This window comes from Marasmius oreades, chromosome 7 (genome assembly GCF_018924745.1).
Source record: "Marasmius oreades isolate 03SP1 chromosome 7, whole genome shotgun sequence".
Taxonomy (NCBI): Eukaryota; Fungi; Basidiomycota; class Agaricomycetes; order Agaricales; family Marasmiaceae; genus Marasmius; species Marasmius oreades.
This window is the reverse complement of record NC_057329.1, coordinates 3,003,991-3,021,737: the sequence shown is the minus strand read 5'-3', so window position 1 is coordinate 3,021,737 and position 17,747 is coordinate 3,003,991. Positions and strand designations below refer to the sequence as shown.

The 17,747-nt window shown below is 47.2% G+C and overlaps 6 protein-coding genes across 11 annotated transcripts; 4 read left to right on the top strand and 2 right to left on the bottom strand.

The window, feature by feature from the left end:
• Positions 1-1,233: 1,233 nt before the first annotated feature.
• E1B28_011716 (uncharacterized protein) lies at positions 1,234-2,205 on the top strand (the record flags this gene model as incomplete). The annotated part of the gene is made up of 3 exons (XM_043156772.1): positions 1,234-1,367; positions 1,419-1,537; positions 1,592-2,205. The coding sequence occupies 3 exons, from the start codon at positions 1,234-1,236 to the stop codon at positions 2,203-2,205; spliced, it is 867 nt and encodes a 288-aa protein (XP_043006574.1).
• Positions 2,206-2,314: 109 nt separating this feature from the next.
• On the top strand, positions 2,315-2,770 carry E1B28_011715 (uncharacterized protein; the record flags this gene model as incomplete). The annotated part of the gene is made up of 1 exon (XM_043156771.1): positions 2,315-2,770. One exon carries the CDS (start codon positions 2,315-2,317, stop codon positions 2,768-2,770), a length of 456 nt encoding a protein of 151 aa, XP_043006573.1.
• Positions 2,771-5,283: 2,513 nt separating this feature from the next.
• On the top strand, positions 5,284-8,025 carry E1B28_011714 (uncharacterized protein). Of its 3 annotated transcripts, XM_043160803.1 has the most exons (13): positions 5,284-5,743; positions 5,793-5,978; positions 6,036-6,079; positions 6,153-6,184; positions 6,236-6,306; positions 6,359-6,729; positions 6,779-6,909; positions 6,955-7,332; positions 7,386-7,451; positions 7,517-7,555; positions 7,611-7,679; positions 7,746-7,784; positions 7,848-8,025. In XM_043160803.1, exons 1-13 carry the CDS (start codon positions 5,564-5,566, stop codon positions 7,928-7,930), a joined length of 1,689 nt encoding a protein of 562 aa, XP_043006572.1. In that variant the 5' UTR covers positions 5,284-5,563; the 3' UTR covers positions 7,931-8,025. The 3 variants fall into 3 exon arrangements, with proteins under 3 accessions (XP_043006572.1, XP_043006570.1, XP_043006571.1); XM_043160801.1 differs by having other exon boundaries at positions 6,126-6,184; positions 7,517-7,679; XM_043160802.1 differs by having other exon boundaries at positions 6,036-6,184.
• Positions 8,026-8,608: 583 nt separating this feature from the next.
• Positions 8,609-9,546, bottom strand: E1B28_011713 (uncharacterized protein; the record flags this gene model as incomplete). The annotated part of the gene is made up of 4 exons (XM_043156770.1): positions 8,609-8,708; positions 8,765-8,828; positions 8,887-9,021; positions 9,072-9,546. 4 exons carry the CDS (start codon positions 9,544-9,546, stop codon positions 8,609-8,611), a joined length of 774 nt encoding a protein of 257 aa, XP_043006569.1.
• Positions 9,547-9,673: 127 nt separating this feature from the next.
• E1B28_011712 (uncharacterized protein) lies at positions 9,674-10,383 on the bottom strand (the record flags this gene model as incomplete). Its single annotated transcript, XM_043156769.1, has 2 exons — positions 9,674-9,887; positions 9,944-10,383. 2 exons carry the CDS (start codon positions 10,381-10,383, stop codon positions 9,674-9,676), a joined length of 654 nt encoding a protein of 217 aa, XP_043006568.1.
• A 4,015-nt stretch (positions 10,384-14,398) lies between these two features.
• E1B28_011711 (uncharacterized protein) lies at positions 14,399-17,243 on the top strand. Of its 4 annotated transcripts, XM_043160798.1 has the most exons (12): positions 14,399-14,495; positions 14,561-14,897; positions 14,952-15,137; positions 15,194-15,237; positions 15,284-15,342; positions 15,394-15,464; positions 15,517-15,890; positions 15,941-16,071; positions 16,117-16,494; positions 16,553-16,609; positions 16,790-16,903; positions 16,968-17,243. In XM_043160798.1, the coding sequence occupies exons 2-12, from the start codon at positions 14,739-14,741 to the stop codon at positions 17,063-17,065; spliced, it is 1,671 nt and encodes a 556-aa protein (XP_043006565.1). In that variant the 5' UTR covers positions 14,399-14,495; positions 14,561-14,738; the 3' UTR covers positions 17,066-17,243. The 4 variants fall into 4 exon arrangements, with proteins under 4 accessions (XP_043006565.1, XP_043006564.1, XP_043006566.1 ...); XM_043160797.1 differs by adding an exon at positions 16,686-16,724 and having other exon boundaries at positions 14,399-14,897; positions 16,790-17,243; XM_043160799.1 differs by adding an exon at positions 16,686-16,724 and having other exon boundaries at positions 14,399-14,897; positions 15,194-15,342; positions 16,553-16,621.
• Positions 17,244-17,747: the final 504 nt, after the last annotated feature.

Here is a 17,747-nt window from a genome sequence, read left to right as displayed (position 1 = left end):
TTACCACTATTGAGATTACCGGATACGCACTTGTAAAGCGATTCTGACGGACCTGCATATGCCGTGACACTTGTATTTTCAACTTGCAACCGTACCCCTTTGTGCCCTCTCTAGACCAAGGTCCAACCAAATATTGTTAGCTTGCATGGTGACTCATGATTTGACAGTTCGGAGACGTTCCAAACTGTCGAGTCTCGAAAGCTTAAGTGAGATAGTAGATATGTCGTCTTTGTCGCCACTGCAGGCCTCCGAAGATGCCGTATTTGAATATACAGCGGCGAGAATAGAGCTAGTCATCAGAGTTCTATTTTGCCACAATGGAAAGTACGAAGAATCAAAGATTTTGGGTGGCTTCTCCAGACCAACTCTCCTGACAGTCACTGGCAGGATTTTTCTCGAACGTGCGCACGAGCTCTCGAGTAACCCTGATATTAATTAATTCTACTCTATTGTTTAATTAATTATAGACGTTCGCTAAATATATGGGAGGCTGTGTCTTCTACTGGCACTTCTAGCAACTTGCGACCTCTTTCGGACTCCATGACTCGGAGAATTCCGAGGATATTAGTCGCCCATGCCTCTTGTAGTGAGTCGATTGATAGCAAATTGAAGTGGTCAGTAGCCGACAGAACGAATAACAATCGAGATTTGGAGGACCGGCGGAAGGAGGAGAACTGTAGAATGAGGAAGCTATAAACCTGGCCCAGCTCGGCAACCGTACAGGGACCTGAAACTGTAGGGAAAATGACCTTACGGCCGCCAGTGGTAGAGTCGTTGAACCTCTGCGGACCGGATCAAAACGGCGGGTGGTACTGTACTTGGATTCAACTGCCGGCAATTCCCGGATTAAAATTATCAAATCCATTGTTAGCATAAATGCGATTCAAAGGTATATCGGCGATATATCCTATGCGGTTCAGAAGTCAAAATATGGTCATTGTTCCTGGGCCAAGGACGTGCATTCGAGATGTCTTTCAACCGGAAAGTAAAAGTCAACGGAAAGTACTAAATTTCGGCTCAGTGAACTCTACTACGTTGGACTCGGCGTTGATATAACGCCGGTTCTCCAGTCGTTGGCACCATGAAGTTTGACAAGTTACAACTTACGAGCTCGTATTATGTGAGAGGATACACAACTCACTGAGAGGTATATAAGCCCTATAAAGCTCCAGACCAGAACATCCTCAGCAGCAGCACTCAGCAGCATTAACTCTTCTCACAACATTTCCAATCATGTCTGACAACCAGTACAGCCTCAAAGTCTACATCTCCGACGAATCCTTGACTGCACTCAAGGAATACGGATACAGACTTTGCATCGCAAAGGAAGTAAACGGCAAATACAACGTCGTGTTCCAAGGTGTAAAGTAAGAACACGTTCACTCACCTTGGATTGTAGCTGACTCCCTTTCGTTCAGCAAACTCCTGTTCCAGAACACGTTCCGATTCGAAGACCGTTACCGCGTCTTTGGCACGAACTCGTTCTCAGACGGCGCGTTGGTAGAGGCATCCACGAAGAAGAACCCAATCTTGGGAGGTGAGCACTGCACGCTTTGTGCAATTCTCGCAGTTCCCTGAATCAATAATGCAGGTCAAGAGATCACATTGAGCTCCGCTGGCGTGTTCGGCCCTGCATCTGGGCCAGTGAATCCTGCAGCAGGATTCACTGTTCACAACCAGTACACGGACCCCATCCACTTCGGTGTTGACGCGCTTATCGGCAGCGAGTACAGCTCCATCTACGTTGCTGAGAAACCAGTTCTGTCTGGAGACGTCTTCTTGACACCCAAGAAGAAACTCTTGGTCTGGTTCGAGCAGAACCTCGAGACGGACATGATGATCTCGCGCGCCATCACCAATTCCATTAGGGTAAGCAGCTACCTTTCACTGTTGTGGGATTTCAACCGTTTGACTGAGAATGCCTCTCCGCTTTACCTTCAGCTCGACTTTACGACCACCAGTGACATTACAATCAACTACACGGCACCAAAAGATGCACCTGCTAAAGGAGTCTGGTCATATGGACCTCTCGTGGTGCTTGGACAGACGTACCACCCAGAGACGAATACATTTTCTTTGACCCCGGCTATTCTGCCGACTGCCGAGGAGCTGGTTCAGTTGACCAAGCTTTTGCAACTTGAACCTCCCTCCCAGAGCGGAGGTCGGCTTGCAATCACGAATGGTGATGCTCAGGGCAAAAATTAAATCGTCGGTTCAGGGCTCGCCTTCGGGTTTACAGGATTCTATACGGTATCGGACGGCTCGTACAGGACACCTCAAGGTTTAATCGACCACTTGACACGTAGGATGGGATATGAGGGAAGAGGAGGAGTCGGATTTCTTGGACTGGTTTGACAGGTTCTCGTACTACTACAAGGTCTGGAGTGTATCTGCGAAACAAACACAATATAAGTTAGTTTTGTTGCAACTCGTAACTCCTGGAATGCGATCCAGGGAAATATGTCGCGAAAAGTCTATTTGGTACCTTGAAACTTCAGGAACGTCTGTTCAAGTTCCAGATTTCGATTCCCTCAGCGATCTGTTGAATGCGGACCGCTCAGCTCTTGCCGAATTTGTAGCGAACCTGAGGGATACTCTGTCCTTCACTAATTTTCCATTATATGGCCAGCCAGCAGTTAACTGGTTAGGCCCCGGGTCTCAATCATCTCTTCTTGACAACGAGATCAGCCCATCCTCGAGGGAGCAGTCGAAGTATGCATGGCTAAAATTCATGCTCGAGGCTCGAGATTATGAACTAGAATTCGGATGAGTAGAGATTCGGGAGAAAATTCGACAACATACCGAGAGCGAGACGAATAGATAGCAGCTCATTCTCGATACGATCTCACGCATTCGTCGTCTTTGTCGTGGTTCACTGGTGTGTCAAATCCTTCTCATACCTTATAGTACGGAACCGCCAACGACATCCCTCCGTGTTTTACACATCTGCCGTCCACGCAGTAACGATTCATCGCAATATATTTCTTCCTTCGCCGAATGTCGGAAATTTGATGATGCGAAAGTTTGAACGGTCGACGGGAGGTGGTACTGGGCGATTTGCGGGAATGAGGATGGAGGCGTCGTGGTATAAATGTGGGCACTCGTGAGTTCACGGTATCACACAGCCACTCATCACGGCCTCATGATTAGGCACCAGGCACCAATGTCGTCCTCGAGCTGCACATCAACGTTCACGACGACGACGAGCCATTGCCGTAAATTTCAACAAAGCTTAATATCCAATCTCGATACGCAGGTACAGCACTTATATTCTTTTCGGAATTCTCGTTCTCATCTTGAGTCTAGGTCTCGAGCTCTCGACCATTAATACGAGAAACCATCCGAGTCGTTTCTTGGTCGTTTCTAGGCTCGTGTTGAGAAAGAAGGTGGCTCAATGGAGGTCGAATTCGACGCCCCTTGGACATGGCAGCATTGGTGCTGTCTTACACGATATAACGGAAGAATGTCGAGGATTCATTATGTACGTTGCTGTTGACTCCCTTCACGCTGGAACACCCCGTTTGAAACTTGCAAAATCTTTTTAGGAGCAAATACTGTCGTTACAGATGAAGACCTATGTCGCAACGAGGTGATTTTTTGTATAAAACTACGACACACCTGGTACGGATGTACTTCTATATATCAACACCTTCAATATTTACTTTTACTTACAGTTCCATCGTATCCAGAGCCGGAAGCGGAACTCATCGTCGATGCACACTAACCAGAGCTTATTCGGCTACCAGCCATGAACGCGAACGGTGTGTCGCTACTCGCCGGTTCTATCGACGCCAATTCGAGTTGAAGTTTGTCCTCGATGTATCCTTTTCTTTGCACCCCATGTCAACTTTCCGTAATCATTCAAAACACGTCCCGAGGACGGCAAACTCTCACTCCAGCCACTTTCGCGGACTATATCCACTCCCTGGAACCACGAAACTATATATCGCGTTGGATGGAGGTCCTCTTATTGGGAGCATACTTCGCGCTCGCGGAGGGAGGGAAAATCCTGTTACTTAGTGCTGGTTATCTGGAATCCTAGAGGCTTGTGGTTTGATGGTGGTGGTGGTAAAATGATAGTTGGACATCCGAGTACGCAGGCCAGGAGTCACGATCCACTTAAAGATGAAGAGAAGCGGGGGAAGCTGTTGTTGGACCGCACATCGTATCGTCTTCGTCTCCAACGGAAGGAAATATATGAGGAATAAACTCGGGATGACTTGGCTGGACGGTGGGCTGAAGTTTTGACTTGCAGATAATGGAGTGACTCGCTGAAGGGACCTGGCAGGCACGTTCGTCGGGATTCTCAAGTTGCATCCGTCGGTCACACACCGCCGTTGCATGAACTAGAAGCGTCACTATCCATTTCCCATTTCTAGTCTCTGTTGCTTCCAACACATCGAGGGTTTCTTTAGATCCTCTATCTCTCTGCCATCATCTGCCTCTCGCGAGCGCCCTCGTCTCCTATCCGTTACCGATGCCAAGCTTCGTCTATCTCACATTGAACACAGATCACGCACTACGAGGTTCCAACCACGGTAAAGTGTCCTAAACTATTGGATACTTACAAGTACTACGAGCCCGGTGTTTACACATCGATCCAAAAATTCAACACCTTCGTTCTCCAACTAGCCTCCACGTACTCCCGCACTCAAGCCAAGTCGTATCTTGTCAAACCTAAACGCGCCACGAATGGGCTTGTGCAGTAACCCCAGCTCTTTGCTCACGGCCCCATTTGTGGGCCTGAACCTCACCGGCACTGAACGCAAAGAACGCAAAGAAGCGAAAAATGAGCCCTCTCAATCTTTCGCTCCAAACTCCCCTTTTTCAGGCTACAATAAACGGCCAACAAATGTTTCGAGCGTACGATAGGCTTTGACGGGAGCTGTTACCAGCTCGACTATGCGATTCAGACGGCCCAGTGCTAGCTCTAATAGATTCAGATTGGAATGCCTACCTGCCCTCCACCAAGCTCACCTTCAATCACGCACTAGGGCCATCATTCCCTTAACATAACGAAGGATCTGCTATATGAACCATTTCCATGGGCGCGAATTGGGAGAGATGATGGATGAAGGCTCGGGGCAAGGCAGTAGATGGAACAGAGAAGCGGATGAAAGATAGCAAGCATATACTACCTCTTTGTACCTTATACGGCGCCAACAGAGTTATCACCGATTTTTCTACAGTTGTTGACGAACTGCTGGCTTGAGGAGAATCTTAGCATGATGTGTACGTTATTCTTACGCGTCGAAGTGTAAATCGGGGGCAGTTTTCTGTATTCCTTCCGTGGTGCATTTTCATGCCTTTTCTTGTGCCGGCACTGCAAACCATTGGCGGCCGGAGATTGGATTGACGTTCCTCCGTTAATCTTGGGCCGCGATATCTCCTCAAGCAGTGTCGAGGCGATGTCGATGAAGGATCATCTATTCTGTCTGTCGTGACCCAATAGAAGATATACAGCATCCAAACCTGTGCTTTCCCGTCCTTCATCATCTACTACCACCTTCCCATTCTTCCTCTGTCTGCCACACCACGCCTCGTTTTTCCGATTCCATTGTCAATGACAGACCCAAATCGTCCTAAAATGGAGGTTTTTACCAGTGCATCTAAAGTCAAAATCGGCAACGGCAACTTCTCGAGCGTTGGAAGAGATCAGTATAACTACACAACCCATAATAACATCGTTCAGACCCGGGACAAGAAGAGAAAAATTGGCAGGGGTTTTCCAGAACTTTCCGAGGTACGTGTAATTTTGTACGGATAATTGGTTACTCATGGCATGTCCCCAGTTCACCGAAATCAAGCGGGGTGATGTATACAAGAGCAAGGACGGTGTCTGTTATTCGTGGAATCTGTGTTCAAATGAGAAGGACGACACGGAAATGGCGGTCTATACTGCAGAGCTCAACATCACTGGGCCCTTTGGACAGAAGAAATTCACTGTGAAGACGTATCGGGGGCGAAATGCGATGAAGGTAGGTGTGGAAGGGCTGGTCTGTCCGCAATAATTTCATGATGATTGGATTCGACAGGAATGGAGGCGGGATTTTTCGCGATGTTCAAAGGACTGGCTCAGGTATGCTATGAATCCTTCGGTTGCGCCCCATGAACCATTTTGGTAGGGATGTTCCACTTTTTGGTTACGACAGGTCGTCGGTTCCTTCATTGATATTCTGTGGAGGTATATATCCATTCGCTGAATTATGAACTCTCGATGATAATGCACTTTCAGAGCTCGTACCTGTTGCACATATCGAAGGCGGACTGGGAGCGGTGGGGTTATTCTACATTCAATTACTGAAAGTGAGTGGACAATGTAGCCTTGATAGTTACTGTTGACCAAGAAATGATGTAGACTAGCTTGGGATGTTCAAGGAATGAGCTGTGGATGGATCCTACGCAGGGAAGATTTTATCGTGGACCAATTGGACCAAAGTGTCGTATTTGGAGGGAAGAAGACATTGATGTCACAATTCCTTCCGACGTGGATTTCCTGAGAGAAGATGTCGTCTTTCGATATCTCGCTAGCAAGGAAGAGGATCTGGTGCTTCTTTTCATGCTTGCTTACAGTGGTCATTCTGAAATACTTCACGATATCCCAATCTGCCGCACCCGCGTCATTTCCGGTTTGACGAACTCGGCGATTGCCTCCTCCGAGAATGTACGGTGGTGGAGTTGGACAGATTGTTTCGGAAAAAGGCAAATGATGCCAGATGGAGCAACAAGGTAAGGCAAACCTCTGTCGAATTGGCCTTCATTGACTGATCCATTTTAGGTTCCGACTCAGAGATGATCGGCGCACGATGGAAGTAGTCTCTGTCGACGAATCGGTCCCTTGGCTCACACAAGCGTCAAGCGTTTTTCACGTCCACAACGTCTCGATGGATGAAAACCTTTCCAGCTATAGTGAGTATTCCTTGAACACTCCCGGTTCCACTCTAACTCGATCAGAGCTCGCCTACCCTTTTGTCAGGCTCACAGGCTCAATTCAGAGATCCAAACGCAAACGTCAACGACGCCAATCACTCGACACACCGATTTATCTCATTCTCCGTCCTTCCTCAAATGCTGTCTATCATTGGTCGTTGGACCCAACCGGCCAAACTCCGCTCTCGCCAGACATGTGCAAGTACCTCGGCCTTCCCTTCAAGCTCTTCCTCGAAGTGGCTCCATGCCAAGAATCCTGGCCAACCAAGATCTACAAAGCGGTTCGTGACTACCAAATCGTGAGGGGATTTGACCCTGCAAGCACGGATTTCGCACAATCTTTGGGTTACTCTGTATATGATGTCGTTCCTGCCGAGAACTGCTTCCAGGAGATAGTTGAAGGTAAGTTGATTAGCGAATCTGATGTTCTCCATTGACGCATGGTTTATGAAAAGAACAACAAGAAATTCCCTCCGAATCGGAAGATGTATCTTTGCCAACGATCAAAGGCGACTCGGAATGTGAGCTCTACTCGGATCTAACTTGAAATGCAAACCACTCATATCCATTGCCACCAACACGGCAGTTCTCGACTCAAACCTCTCTGACAATGATCAGGGGGAAGGTGAAATATTATTTCTTGCTTTTGTCCCGCTCCTACTTGTCTGCATCTTTATTAGACCCAATTCCCGAAGAACTGGACGACTCTTTCTTGCTCGATCTGCTGTTCCATGAGATCAAGGCCGAAGGTAATCCTCAATATGTGACCACATACTTCACTTCCCATTCACAAGTACCTCTCCGATTCTCTCCAGGATCCGTGAACAAGGCAAACAGAGTAAAAACTCAGAAAGGTGAGCTATGCTCCCACTTCCTTCCACGTTAAAACTCCTGTCTGATTTGTTTTTTGCGAGTAGGCATGAAGCGCATACGAATAAGCGCGTTATTTGCCTCGCTTATTCGGGGGCTCAGATATCTCGGCTGTAGCAATCCTACCTAGTCTTGTGGAGCAATGAAAGTTCAAAATTCAAGTATTTATGGACATGTTCATTTTTTTAGGGATACTCGATAGGAATATAACATTTTCCGACACCGTGTAGCTGGTGAAATGAGGCTTGGGGGGGGGGGGGCGATAAATACTAAACTCCTAAGACAAAGACCTGCGATAAATCAAACAGACTAGTACTGATCCACCAAGACGACCCGAAAGTTCAAGGGGGCTGAGGCGTTTGTGAAGACGCAACAGAGGCCGAAAATGAATATGGTTCGGAATTTACGGTTTGTGAATGTACAATGTCGGTGTCCGGCCCCGCATGCTTCCAGTGTGGACTTGAGAGTCCAAGGTACTCAGCGGCAGCGAGAGATGATCAGATACTCAATTAAAGGCGCTCGCATACCATGTAAATACGACTCTGCATCGGGTGTCTAGGCCCTAGAAGGATGAAGCATCGAAAACAGATTCCGAATGAAGGGTGGGAATCGGGGGATGATCGATGAAACTTGAAGTTGGGGAGGATGTCAATTATATTCCGAATAGGTTATCCCATGCACACCTCCTGTTGAACCGACAACACATAAGGACCTACTATTGTAACTTTCCTTTTGAAAAGAGATACTTGCTGCACGTATCATCATAGTATTCTTGTCCTAGTCATACATCTTTGCCAGAATTCAAACTTCAATCGAATAATAATGACGGCTGTCCCGCCGGATGAACCACCACCGACTTTTCATACGTGAAGTCATCTACTCCGAAAAGACCGTAACCCGAAGAGCCGCTTGATATATAGACCATCAGCAACGGAACTGGATGAGAGTGGTGGATTCGACGAACCCTAAGCCACTTATTGCGAGTGTCGGTTCAGTGTGGATCGTGCTTCCATTGACGTTCGTGTACCCTGCATTCGCCCAAAAAGTGAGAACTAATACGCATAGGAAAGGAAGCTCAAGATTTACCCGCATTAATCCTCGACGCGACTTCCTGAGCCTTGTAGAGATCGGACGTCCACAGTGAAGAGGTCAGCGAATAGTTCGAAGCATTCGCGAGTTCCACAGCCTCATCAACAGTTTCGACGACCGAAATGACAAGCACTAATTTACAAGGGTAAGACAAACGAACGGGCTAGAATATAAATGCTTACCAGGTCCAAACGACTCTCGATCCCACAATTTCATCCCAGGCTTCACCTCCATCACCACATGTGGTTCCACAACACCCCCCTGCCTGGACACACTCTCAAACAAAATTTGGGCCCCTGCCGTTTGCGATTCTCGCAATAAGTTCAACACGCCCTCGGCGTGATCTTCAGAGAAAAGTGATCCCAGTTTTTCCTCATTAGGATCTCCGATTTTCAGTTGCCCAACAAGGTTGATAATTTCTTCCGTGAGAGCTTTCCCAACTCTGCTTTGTACGATAACACGTCTGGTAGACATGCACATCTGACCAGAATGGAGCATGGCGCCGGTGACGATGGATTTTGCTGCTTCTTTAATGTTGGCGTCGTTGAGGACATGGAGAGGGATATGAGGTGATGAATGGAACACGACATGTAGAAAATCATGTTTTACCACCGCAGGAGCTTTTCCACCTAATGCCAAAACGCATGGTGCTTCCATGGCGATAATCCTTCCCACCCGGTCGCTTCCCGTGAACTTAATGCTCAAACGCTTGAGTCAATATGTATGAAAAAGCTACAGTTCACCGTAATCTTCCTCACTGAAGGATGGGCGATAATTTCTGCAGTCAATCGTGGCGTACAGTATCTTGCCGAGAGATGGATACAAAATTGAAAACACCATCGGGAAAACCGGCCTCTTTAAACAGCTCATAAACGATCGAGCCACTTCGAGGACTGAGTTCAGCTGCCTTGAATACGACAGCGTTGCCGCATAGAATGGGAACGATGACGCCGCGGAGGGTGAGAGTGATTGGTGCGTTCCAAGGGGATTGAGAGAAACTGTGAATAAAGGAAAATTAGAAAAATCAACGGGAGGAATTGCAGCTTGAACGCACATCACGCCCAATGGCCTCTTCTCCGTCCACACCACCGTTCCCGGGCTCCGATCAGAATTAAACCTCTCCCCCCGCAGATCCCCCACAAGCGTCGCAGAAGCCCTCAAATATGCCGCTGCAATCATCCAACTGAAAGTTCCCATCATATTAGATGTACCTGTTTCTTCTCTAACGCACTGTAGGATCTTGTTTTTGTATTTGTCAGTAGTTACAAGATCGGCCGCTTGTAGAAGAAGATCTCGGCGAGTCCCAAGGCTAGTTTGTGACCATACTTTGAATGCGTTGGATGCCGAGACAATTGCAGCTTTACAGTCTTCGCTGGTTGCTGAAGCAGCAGTACCTACTACCTCGCCAGAAAGGGGATTGCGGACCTCAAACTGGCGACCAGTACTCGAGGAGACCTCTTGTCCATTGATGAAGAGAGGTGTGAATGGTGGCATTGAGATGGAGCGTTGAGTGGGAGAGAAACAGAAGATTGAGTGCTTCTTGAATGCATGGACGTTGGAGATGCCTTCCCACGAAGATAATAGGAAGGAGAGAGGTGCTCTTGAAGAGGCTCTTGACAGGAGGGGGGTCTATTGGCTATCATGTCCGATCCGTTTGACCCCAATTTGGGCTGTTTTTGGTACATACTTTTCGGCTAATTTGGGCGGGTTTTCGGTACATATGGATCGGGTGGGGAAAATTTGGTCCATTTTTGGTACATAACCGATACAACCTCACCTGATTATTTTACTAATTTTTAGGGTATACGACATGTCGAAAAGATCAAAACGGTCAAGTACCTACCCTCAGCCAGGACAACCCTGGCGAGCCAATATTTGGTACATACGGATCGGACTTGGTTACCGACTAGGCCATTTCAGCACATTAGGGATCGTACATGGTGCTCAATTTGGCCGGTTTTCGGTACACTAGGATCGGAGTGTCGGCCAAAATGAGACCCTTTTTTGGTACATCCCGGATCGGACTGTCCAGGGTATTGACCCCCCTCCTCTCTTGACTTTGATCAGTGGACGCGACCACGTGGTCTTCCCACTCCGTTTTTCTCACCGCGACCGTATTCAATCTTGGAAATTTTCACCCCTAATCGGACTCTCACGCCGCCTGTACGACCTAGAAATGGTTCAAGAACACCTTCCCCTCCTGCTGCTCGAGTCCGAGTCGTTGTCGTTTTAAATTGAATCATCAACATCTTATCTGTACTCGATTCAATCCCATACCTCACGACCGGATGAACATAATCAACGAAATTAAAAAAACAGATCCATAGACATTATCCAATATGGGAGGTTAAGGCACGTGGCAGGATGGTCCGAGACTACACCTACGTCTCAAAAGTAACCCACCCATTCCCGCTGGACCTTCGACAAACTCAGCGTCGAACTTGCACGGAGGATAAATAACGCGTTACGCCGCGGCCTGTTTCAACGATGGAACCCGAAGGAGCAACGAGGAGTCGAGGAGACGAACGAAGTGGCGTTGGATGAGTAGGAGACGATCTTGGCTGAACGTCGTGATTCTAGTTTCGGTCTGGATGCTGAAGCTGTCGAGATGAACGGTATGCCATTTCAAACTACACCACCTCGCCTATGCATCGGATCTTCCCCTCCGCCAGACCTCATAAACAATGAAGACGATACGGACCTCAATGATTTGCCACCACAGGTACCTCAGTCTCACTTCTCCGTTAATCGCATTTGCGAAAACTCCTGTTGTTAGTGGTGAACTTTGATTCGCTACCACTGGTATACCAAGCGCTGAGGTTCCCTTCCAGTCAATTGGTTTTCATTCTTGACCAACCCTCTACTACAGCTGCCGGTGGAAAATCAAATGGAACATATCGCCCTGTCACCACGGAGCCACTGCCCAAGCTAGCCCTCAATGGCCACCAACTGTCATCCACTCGCAACGCCAGAATCCTCGACAACTCTCCATCCACTTCAGGGATGGAGTATGCCAGTTTCATCTCCTCAGAGCTCATCCGGTGCCTGATTCTCCAGACGCACCGCCTGTTGAATAAACAGTACTTGTCAATGAAAGACTTCGCATCACGGAGGAACTGGAAGAGAGAAGCTGAGGAAGTCACTAAAAGATCCACGTGAACTGAAACGGTCAGGCGAATGTAGTAGAGGGCGGGAACTAGAAAAAGGCCTGAGTATGTTTTGGATGGATGGATGGAGTAACTGAGCCAGTTTGAGTCAGTCGCGAAGGGAATGGTTGGACGTCTGGACAACCGCCAATAACCTCCAATTCGCATTGCTTCTAGATGTACATTGACTAGTCATCCTTGTGGTTTCCTCCATTTACTTATCGTCTTTCTCCTCTTCGAGTGGGCATGAAGTGCTCAATACTGGGCGCTTTAATGACCCCGTTCATTCGAGGAATGAAGTATCTCAGTTGTAGCGATCCGAATAGTTGTGCCTGGTCTGTCGGGCGGACGGTCTATGGATGTGTTTTCTGTAATAATTGCTCGCTTCGCTCGCAATTATTATCGTCGGGTGGGGGGCCGGTCCACTTTTGATTGTAATTGTTTGTCGTTTCCGTTTCAACGTTACGCGACCTGTGTGGTCGTTGCCAAAGGCGACGAGCAGCCCTTTCATCTTCCATTCTACCTGTTCCAAAACCTCGAAAATCAAAAGAGAAGACCTATTATCACCCATTTATGAAGTTTAATGACAGAAATCGATACTTTTTTACCACTTTTACGACATGTTTTTTTTTCACCGCCAGTAAGATATGTCGGATAGGGAAGGTAATACTATTCTGGTTTCCGATGTGCAAATGACAAGGATATGCAAAATTGGATAAAACTTGGTCTTCCCGTTTATTTGTGGGCTTGGCAATTTTTTGTAGGATCCGTAGACTACACATGAGCTTGTATGTACAGTTGTAGCCACTGAAAGACAAAGGATATGAAATGAAATTCAAAATATAGCTCAGATCTGGTTGTGATTACAGCGTGACAGCCCAGGAACGGTACATTCCGGAATATATCTCAAAATTTTAGATACGTAGTTAAGTGTAAACGAAAACACTAGCATTAGATACAAGGTTTCAGAGGCAGGGGAGTGAACGGTAGTGTGGAATAAGCCAAACGATACAGCAGAGGTCCCAAATCGACCTGTAAGCGAAGCTGGCTTGGCGCGAGCTTTGCTACTTGCCGAAGTCTTGCCAGACGTGACGATACGTGACAAAACACTTTGCACTTCTCGAATCACCCTCGGACACTCTCCGAGGCTTCTTACAGCTATCCTAAAATCCTCATAAATTCAGGTTAACATTTTGAGCACTATTAAAATACTCTAGTCAAATTTTTGATACGGTAAGTGGTGTGTGGAAGTGGTACTCGAAAATGTTGCATATCCCCAAACAGAATAGTACATACAGGGTGTTCAGTCGTAGAGGATATAGCCGCGCGCCAGGTATCTTCAATCTTCTGTATTGTCTTACAATCTCATAAACCATCATGCCCGTTTTCCCCAGTGTTCCTTGAGATAGCAATACTGAAGAATCCCTCACAGTTCACCCACCAGCCCGGAAAAGATGCCTGTCCTGCAACGTAGTTCAACTGCTTCACGCATTCAGCAATACACACAGTCACGACCAATGCAAGACTTGTCATCGTGCTAAGACAAATTGGAGGAGCTTGCTCTGTAAGGAGCTGAAATTAGAGCGCTCATACCCCGACGCACTCAACACACCTTTTCCGATCGCTGTAAGAAATGTCGGCAAAAGCAAAAATGTACACGCTACCATAAGATTCGACGTTTCATTCCTGCTCACCTTCAAGAAACTGTATGACAACGTGGAGTTGTAATCGTCCCAGTCAACACAGTGGTATTTGAATGAAAAAGATTTAGAATACATGGCGACAATGAAATTTTACTTTCTATTGCTACTGAGATTCGAAGCGAGCTACCGGGCCGCATGCGGTGCATATTTCTCAAGAAAAAAAAGGCGATGGGGTGCAGGGGCAAAGCCCCGCCTAGCTGGGTGAAGGGCAGGAACACATCCGAGCGCAGCGAGCATTCGTGCATCAGCATTTTGGCACTTTGATTGCCGCGGGTTTTCTTGGGTTGTGCAACCCAAGAAAACCCGGAACAACCGACAACCACGCCATCAGCAACCCCAGTCCGTTTATTCGCAATCGATTGATGGACCTGTCTGACCACCCAAATCTCTACCATTAAACTTTACCACTCACCATAAGACCATTCTAAATTATAGTAATTCTTTTCATTCATCATTTTGGCAGATTTTAAACTCATGTATAAATAAAATTATTCATTAATGTACAATTTATATATGTGGATTGTGAGGTTGTGTGGAATTGTCGGGTGGTGCGGTTGTGTGATCATCCAAAAATTCGCCAAAACCCGCCGAAACCCGGGGCAGCCGCGCCATCAAAGTGCCCAAATGCTGATGTGTGTAAGCCCGGAACCCTAGCTAGTACCTGATTATCTGCATCGACTGTGTGAGTATGTAGATAGGATACAAAGCAAGGGCTTTTCCTTCCATATGTGGAGCAATGCCTTTCACGCTTGTGCCGGTACTTTACAACGACATCAAGCCATTGGCAGTCAGAGATTGACGTTCTTCTCCCGTTAACTTTAGGCCGCGATATCTCCCTCAAGCAGTGTCAAGGCGACGATGATGGCGATGATCTATTCTGTCTGTCGTGATATATATACAGCATTCAAACATGTGCCTTCTGCCCTTCATCCTCTACGACTAGTACTACCACCTTCCCATTCTTTCTCCGTCTGACACCACTCCAGCACGTTTTTACCCCATGGAGGTCTTTACCGGTGCATCTAAAGTCAAGATCGGCAAGGGCAACTTCTCGAATGTCGGAAGGGATCAGAACAACTACTACACGACCCATAACAACATCGTTCAGACGCGAGGCAAGAACAAGAAGGTTAGCAGAGATCTACCAGAACTTTCCGAGGTATGCATCAGTGCAATTCTGTATGAAAGCTGGTTGTTCATGTCATGCTCTCAGTACACCGAAATCAAGCGGGGCGATATATACAAGAGCAAGGACGGAGTCTGTTATTCATGGCGGCTGTGTTCAAATGGGAAGGACGACACGGAAATGGCGGTCTATACTGCAGAGCTCAACATCACTGGGCCCTTTGGACAGAAGAAATTCACTGTGAAGACGTATCGCGGGCGAAGTGCGATGAAGGTAGGCATGGAGGGCTGGTTTGTCTGCCATAATTTCATGATGATTGGATTCGACAGGAATGGAGGCGGGATTTTTCGCGATGTTCAAAGGACTGGCTCAGGTATGCTATGAATCTTTCGGTTGCGCCCCATGAACCATTTTGGTAGGGATGTTCCACTTTTTGGTTACGACAGGTCGTCGGTTCCTTCATTGATATTCTGTGGAGGTATATATCCATTCGCTGAATTATGAACTCTCGATGATAATGCACTTTCAGAGCTCGTACCTGTTGCACATATTGAAATTGGACTAGGTTGGGTGGGGTTATTCTGTATCCATTTATTGAAAGTGAGTAGCCAATGTAGCTTTAATAATCAATGTTAACCAATAAATGAAGTAGACTAGCTTGGGATGTTCAAGGAACGAGCTGTGGATGGATCCTACGCAGGGAAGATTCTGTCGTGGACCAATTGGGCCAAAATGTCGGGATTGGAGGGATGAAAAGTCCAATGTCATAGTTCCTTCCGACGTGGAATTCCTGCAAGAAGACGTCGTCATTCGATATTTCGCTAGCAAGAAGAACGATCGGGCGCTTCTTTTCACAGTTAGTTATGCCGGTCATGTTGAAACACTTGATGATATCGCACTCGGTCGTCGCACTCAAGTCATTTCAACTTTGATAAATTCGACGATTGCTTTCCTCGAGAATGTACGGTGGCGGAGTTGGACAGATTGTCTTGGCAAAAGGCAACGGATGCCAGATAGAGCAACAAGGTAAGGCAAACCTCTGTCGAATTGACCTTAATTGACTGATCTATTTTTAGGTTCCGTCTCAGAGGCAATCGACGCAAGATACAAGTAGATTCTGTTAACGAATCGGTCCCTTGGCTCACACAAGCGTCGAGTGTTTTTCACGCCCACAACATCTCGATAGACGAGGACCTTTCCAGCTATAGTGAGTATTTATTGGACACTGGGAGTTCTGCATTAACGTCGTCAGAGCTCGTCTTCTCTTACTTCAAGCTCAGAGGCACACTTCAGCAATCCAAACGCAAACGTCAACGACGCCAATCACTCGACACACCGATTTATTTCATTCTCCGTCCTTCCTCAAATGCTGTCTATCATTGGTCGTTCGACCCAACCGGCCAAACTCCGCTCACGCCAGACATGTGCAAGTACCTCGGCCTTCCCTTCAAGCTCTCCCTCGAAGTGATTCCCCTCCAAATATCCTGGTCAACCAAGATCTATAAAGCCGTTCGTGACTACCAAATCGTGAGGGGATTTGACCCTGCAAGCACGGATTTCGCACAATCTTTTAGTTACCCCGTATATGATGTCGTTCCTGCCGAGGTTCGCTTTCAGGAGATAGTTGAAGGTAAGTTGACTAGCTCTGGAGTCCGCTCTCTATTGATGGATTATCATGATATGGACAGAACAGCACGAAATTCCCGCTGATTTGGACGATGTACCGTCTTTGCCGATGGTCAAAGGTGATTCGGAACGTCAGCTATACTCCCTTCCAACTCTCGTAGTCCAAATAACTGATATTTATTGTCACCAACACAGTGTTGCTCGGCTCGAACGTTCATGCTGATCCCGTAGAAGGTGAATGAATGATTCTTCCTTCGTTTGATGCTTACTTACCTGCACGTCGTTTCTCCCACCCGAAGAACTAGATGACTCTTTCTCACTCGCTTCGCTCTTCTATGAGATCGAAGGATGCTCAAACACGTCGAGTGACGCTAGTCCCGCGCAAACAGCAAATTCAGAGTACACTCAACAAGGTGAGTATGTTCTCGTCGATCTTACCTGGTATAGTTTACATCTCCGAGTTGCATTGTTTACAAGGGGGCGTGGTACCTTCAATACTGGGCACACTCTTTGGTTCGTTCCAGGTTCGTTCACATGGGAAGCAATTGAGGGCTCCGGTATCTCAGCAGCTATGATATAAATGCCAGCAGCTATGCGAGATGAGAACGAGACCACCACTGTGTCTTTATAAAGGTGTTTTTTTTTGTATGAGCCGATAGGGAAAATACACTTGAGCGGCTGCGCCGAGCGAAATTGAGGTGACACAGATGAAATTCGTACACTGGGCGTACGCGTAGTAAGAGTAAGGCGAGGAGTTATGTTGAAATTATTACTATTTAGCATAACTGTTCAGTGACGAGAACCGCGTTGCTTCCATATACGTTTTGACAAGTATTCCTATTTCTTGTGCGTCAGAACGCAAAGAGAACAAGTACCGTGTTCACTCGAAAAAGTGTGGAAGCAGGCACGAAGCGCTCGATACTGGGCGCGTCGTCCACCCATCGATTCGAGGGGTTAACCTTCAAGTATCTAGCGATCTGAATGGCGAGGCCTGGTCTGTCGAGCGAGTCGGAATGAAAAACGCAGAGCTCGACGTTCAGATTTCGGTCTGTGTTGTATTTGATAGAAACAAGTAACAAATTCCAAACCTGAGTACAAAGCTCCGACCAGATATCCATACAATCCGCCAGAGTGCAAGAGGCAACGAGAAACAACAACGAGCATTTATTTCAGTACCAAATCCTCAATTGCATTTGAGGCCGCTGAAAATTGCAAGAATCCGGATTTCGTGGTTGGCCTTGCATGACCCGAACGGAA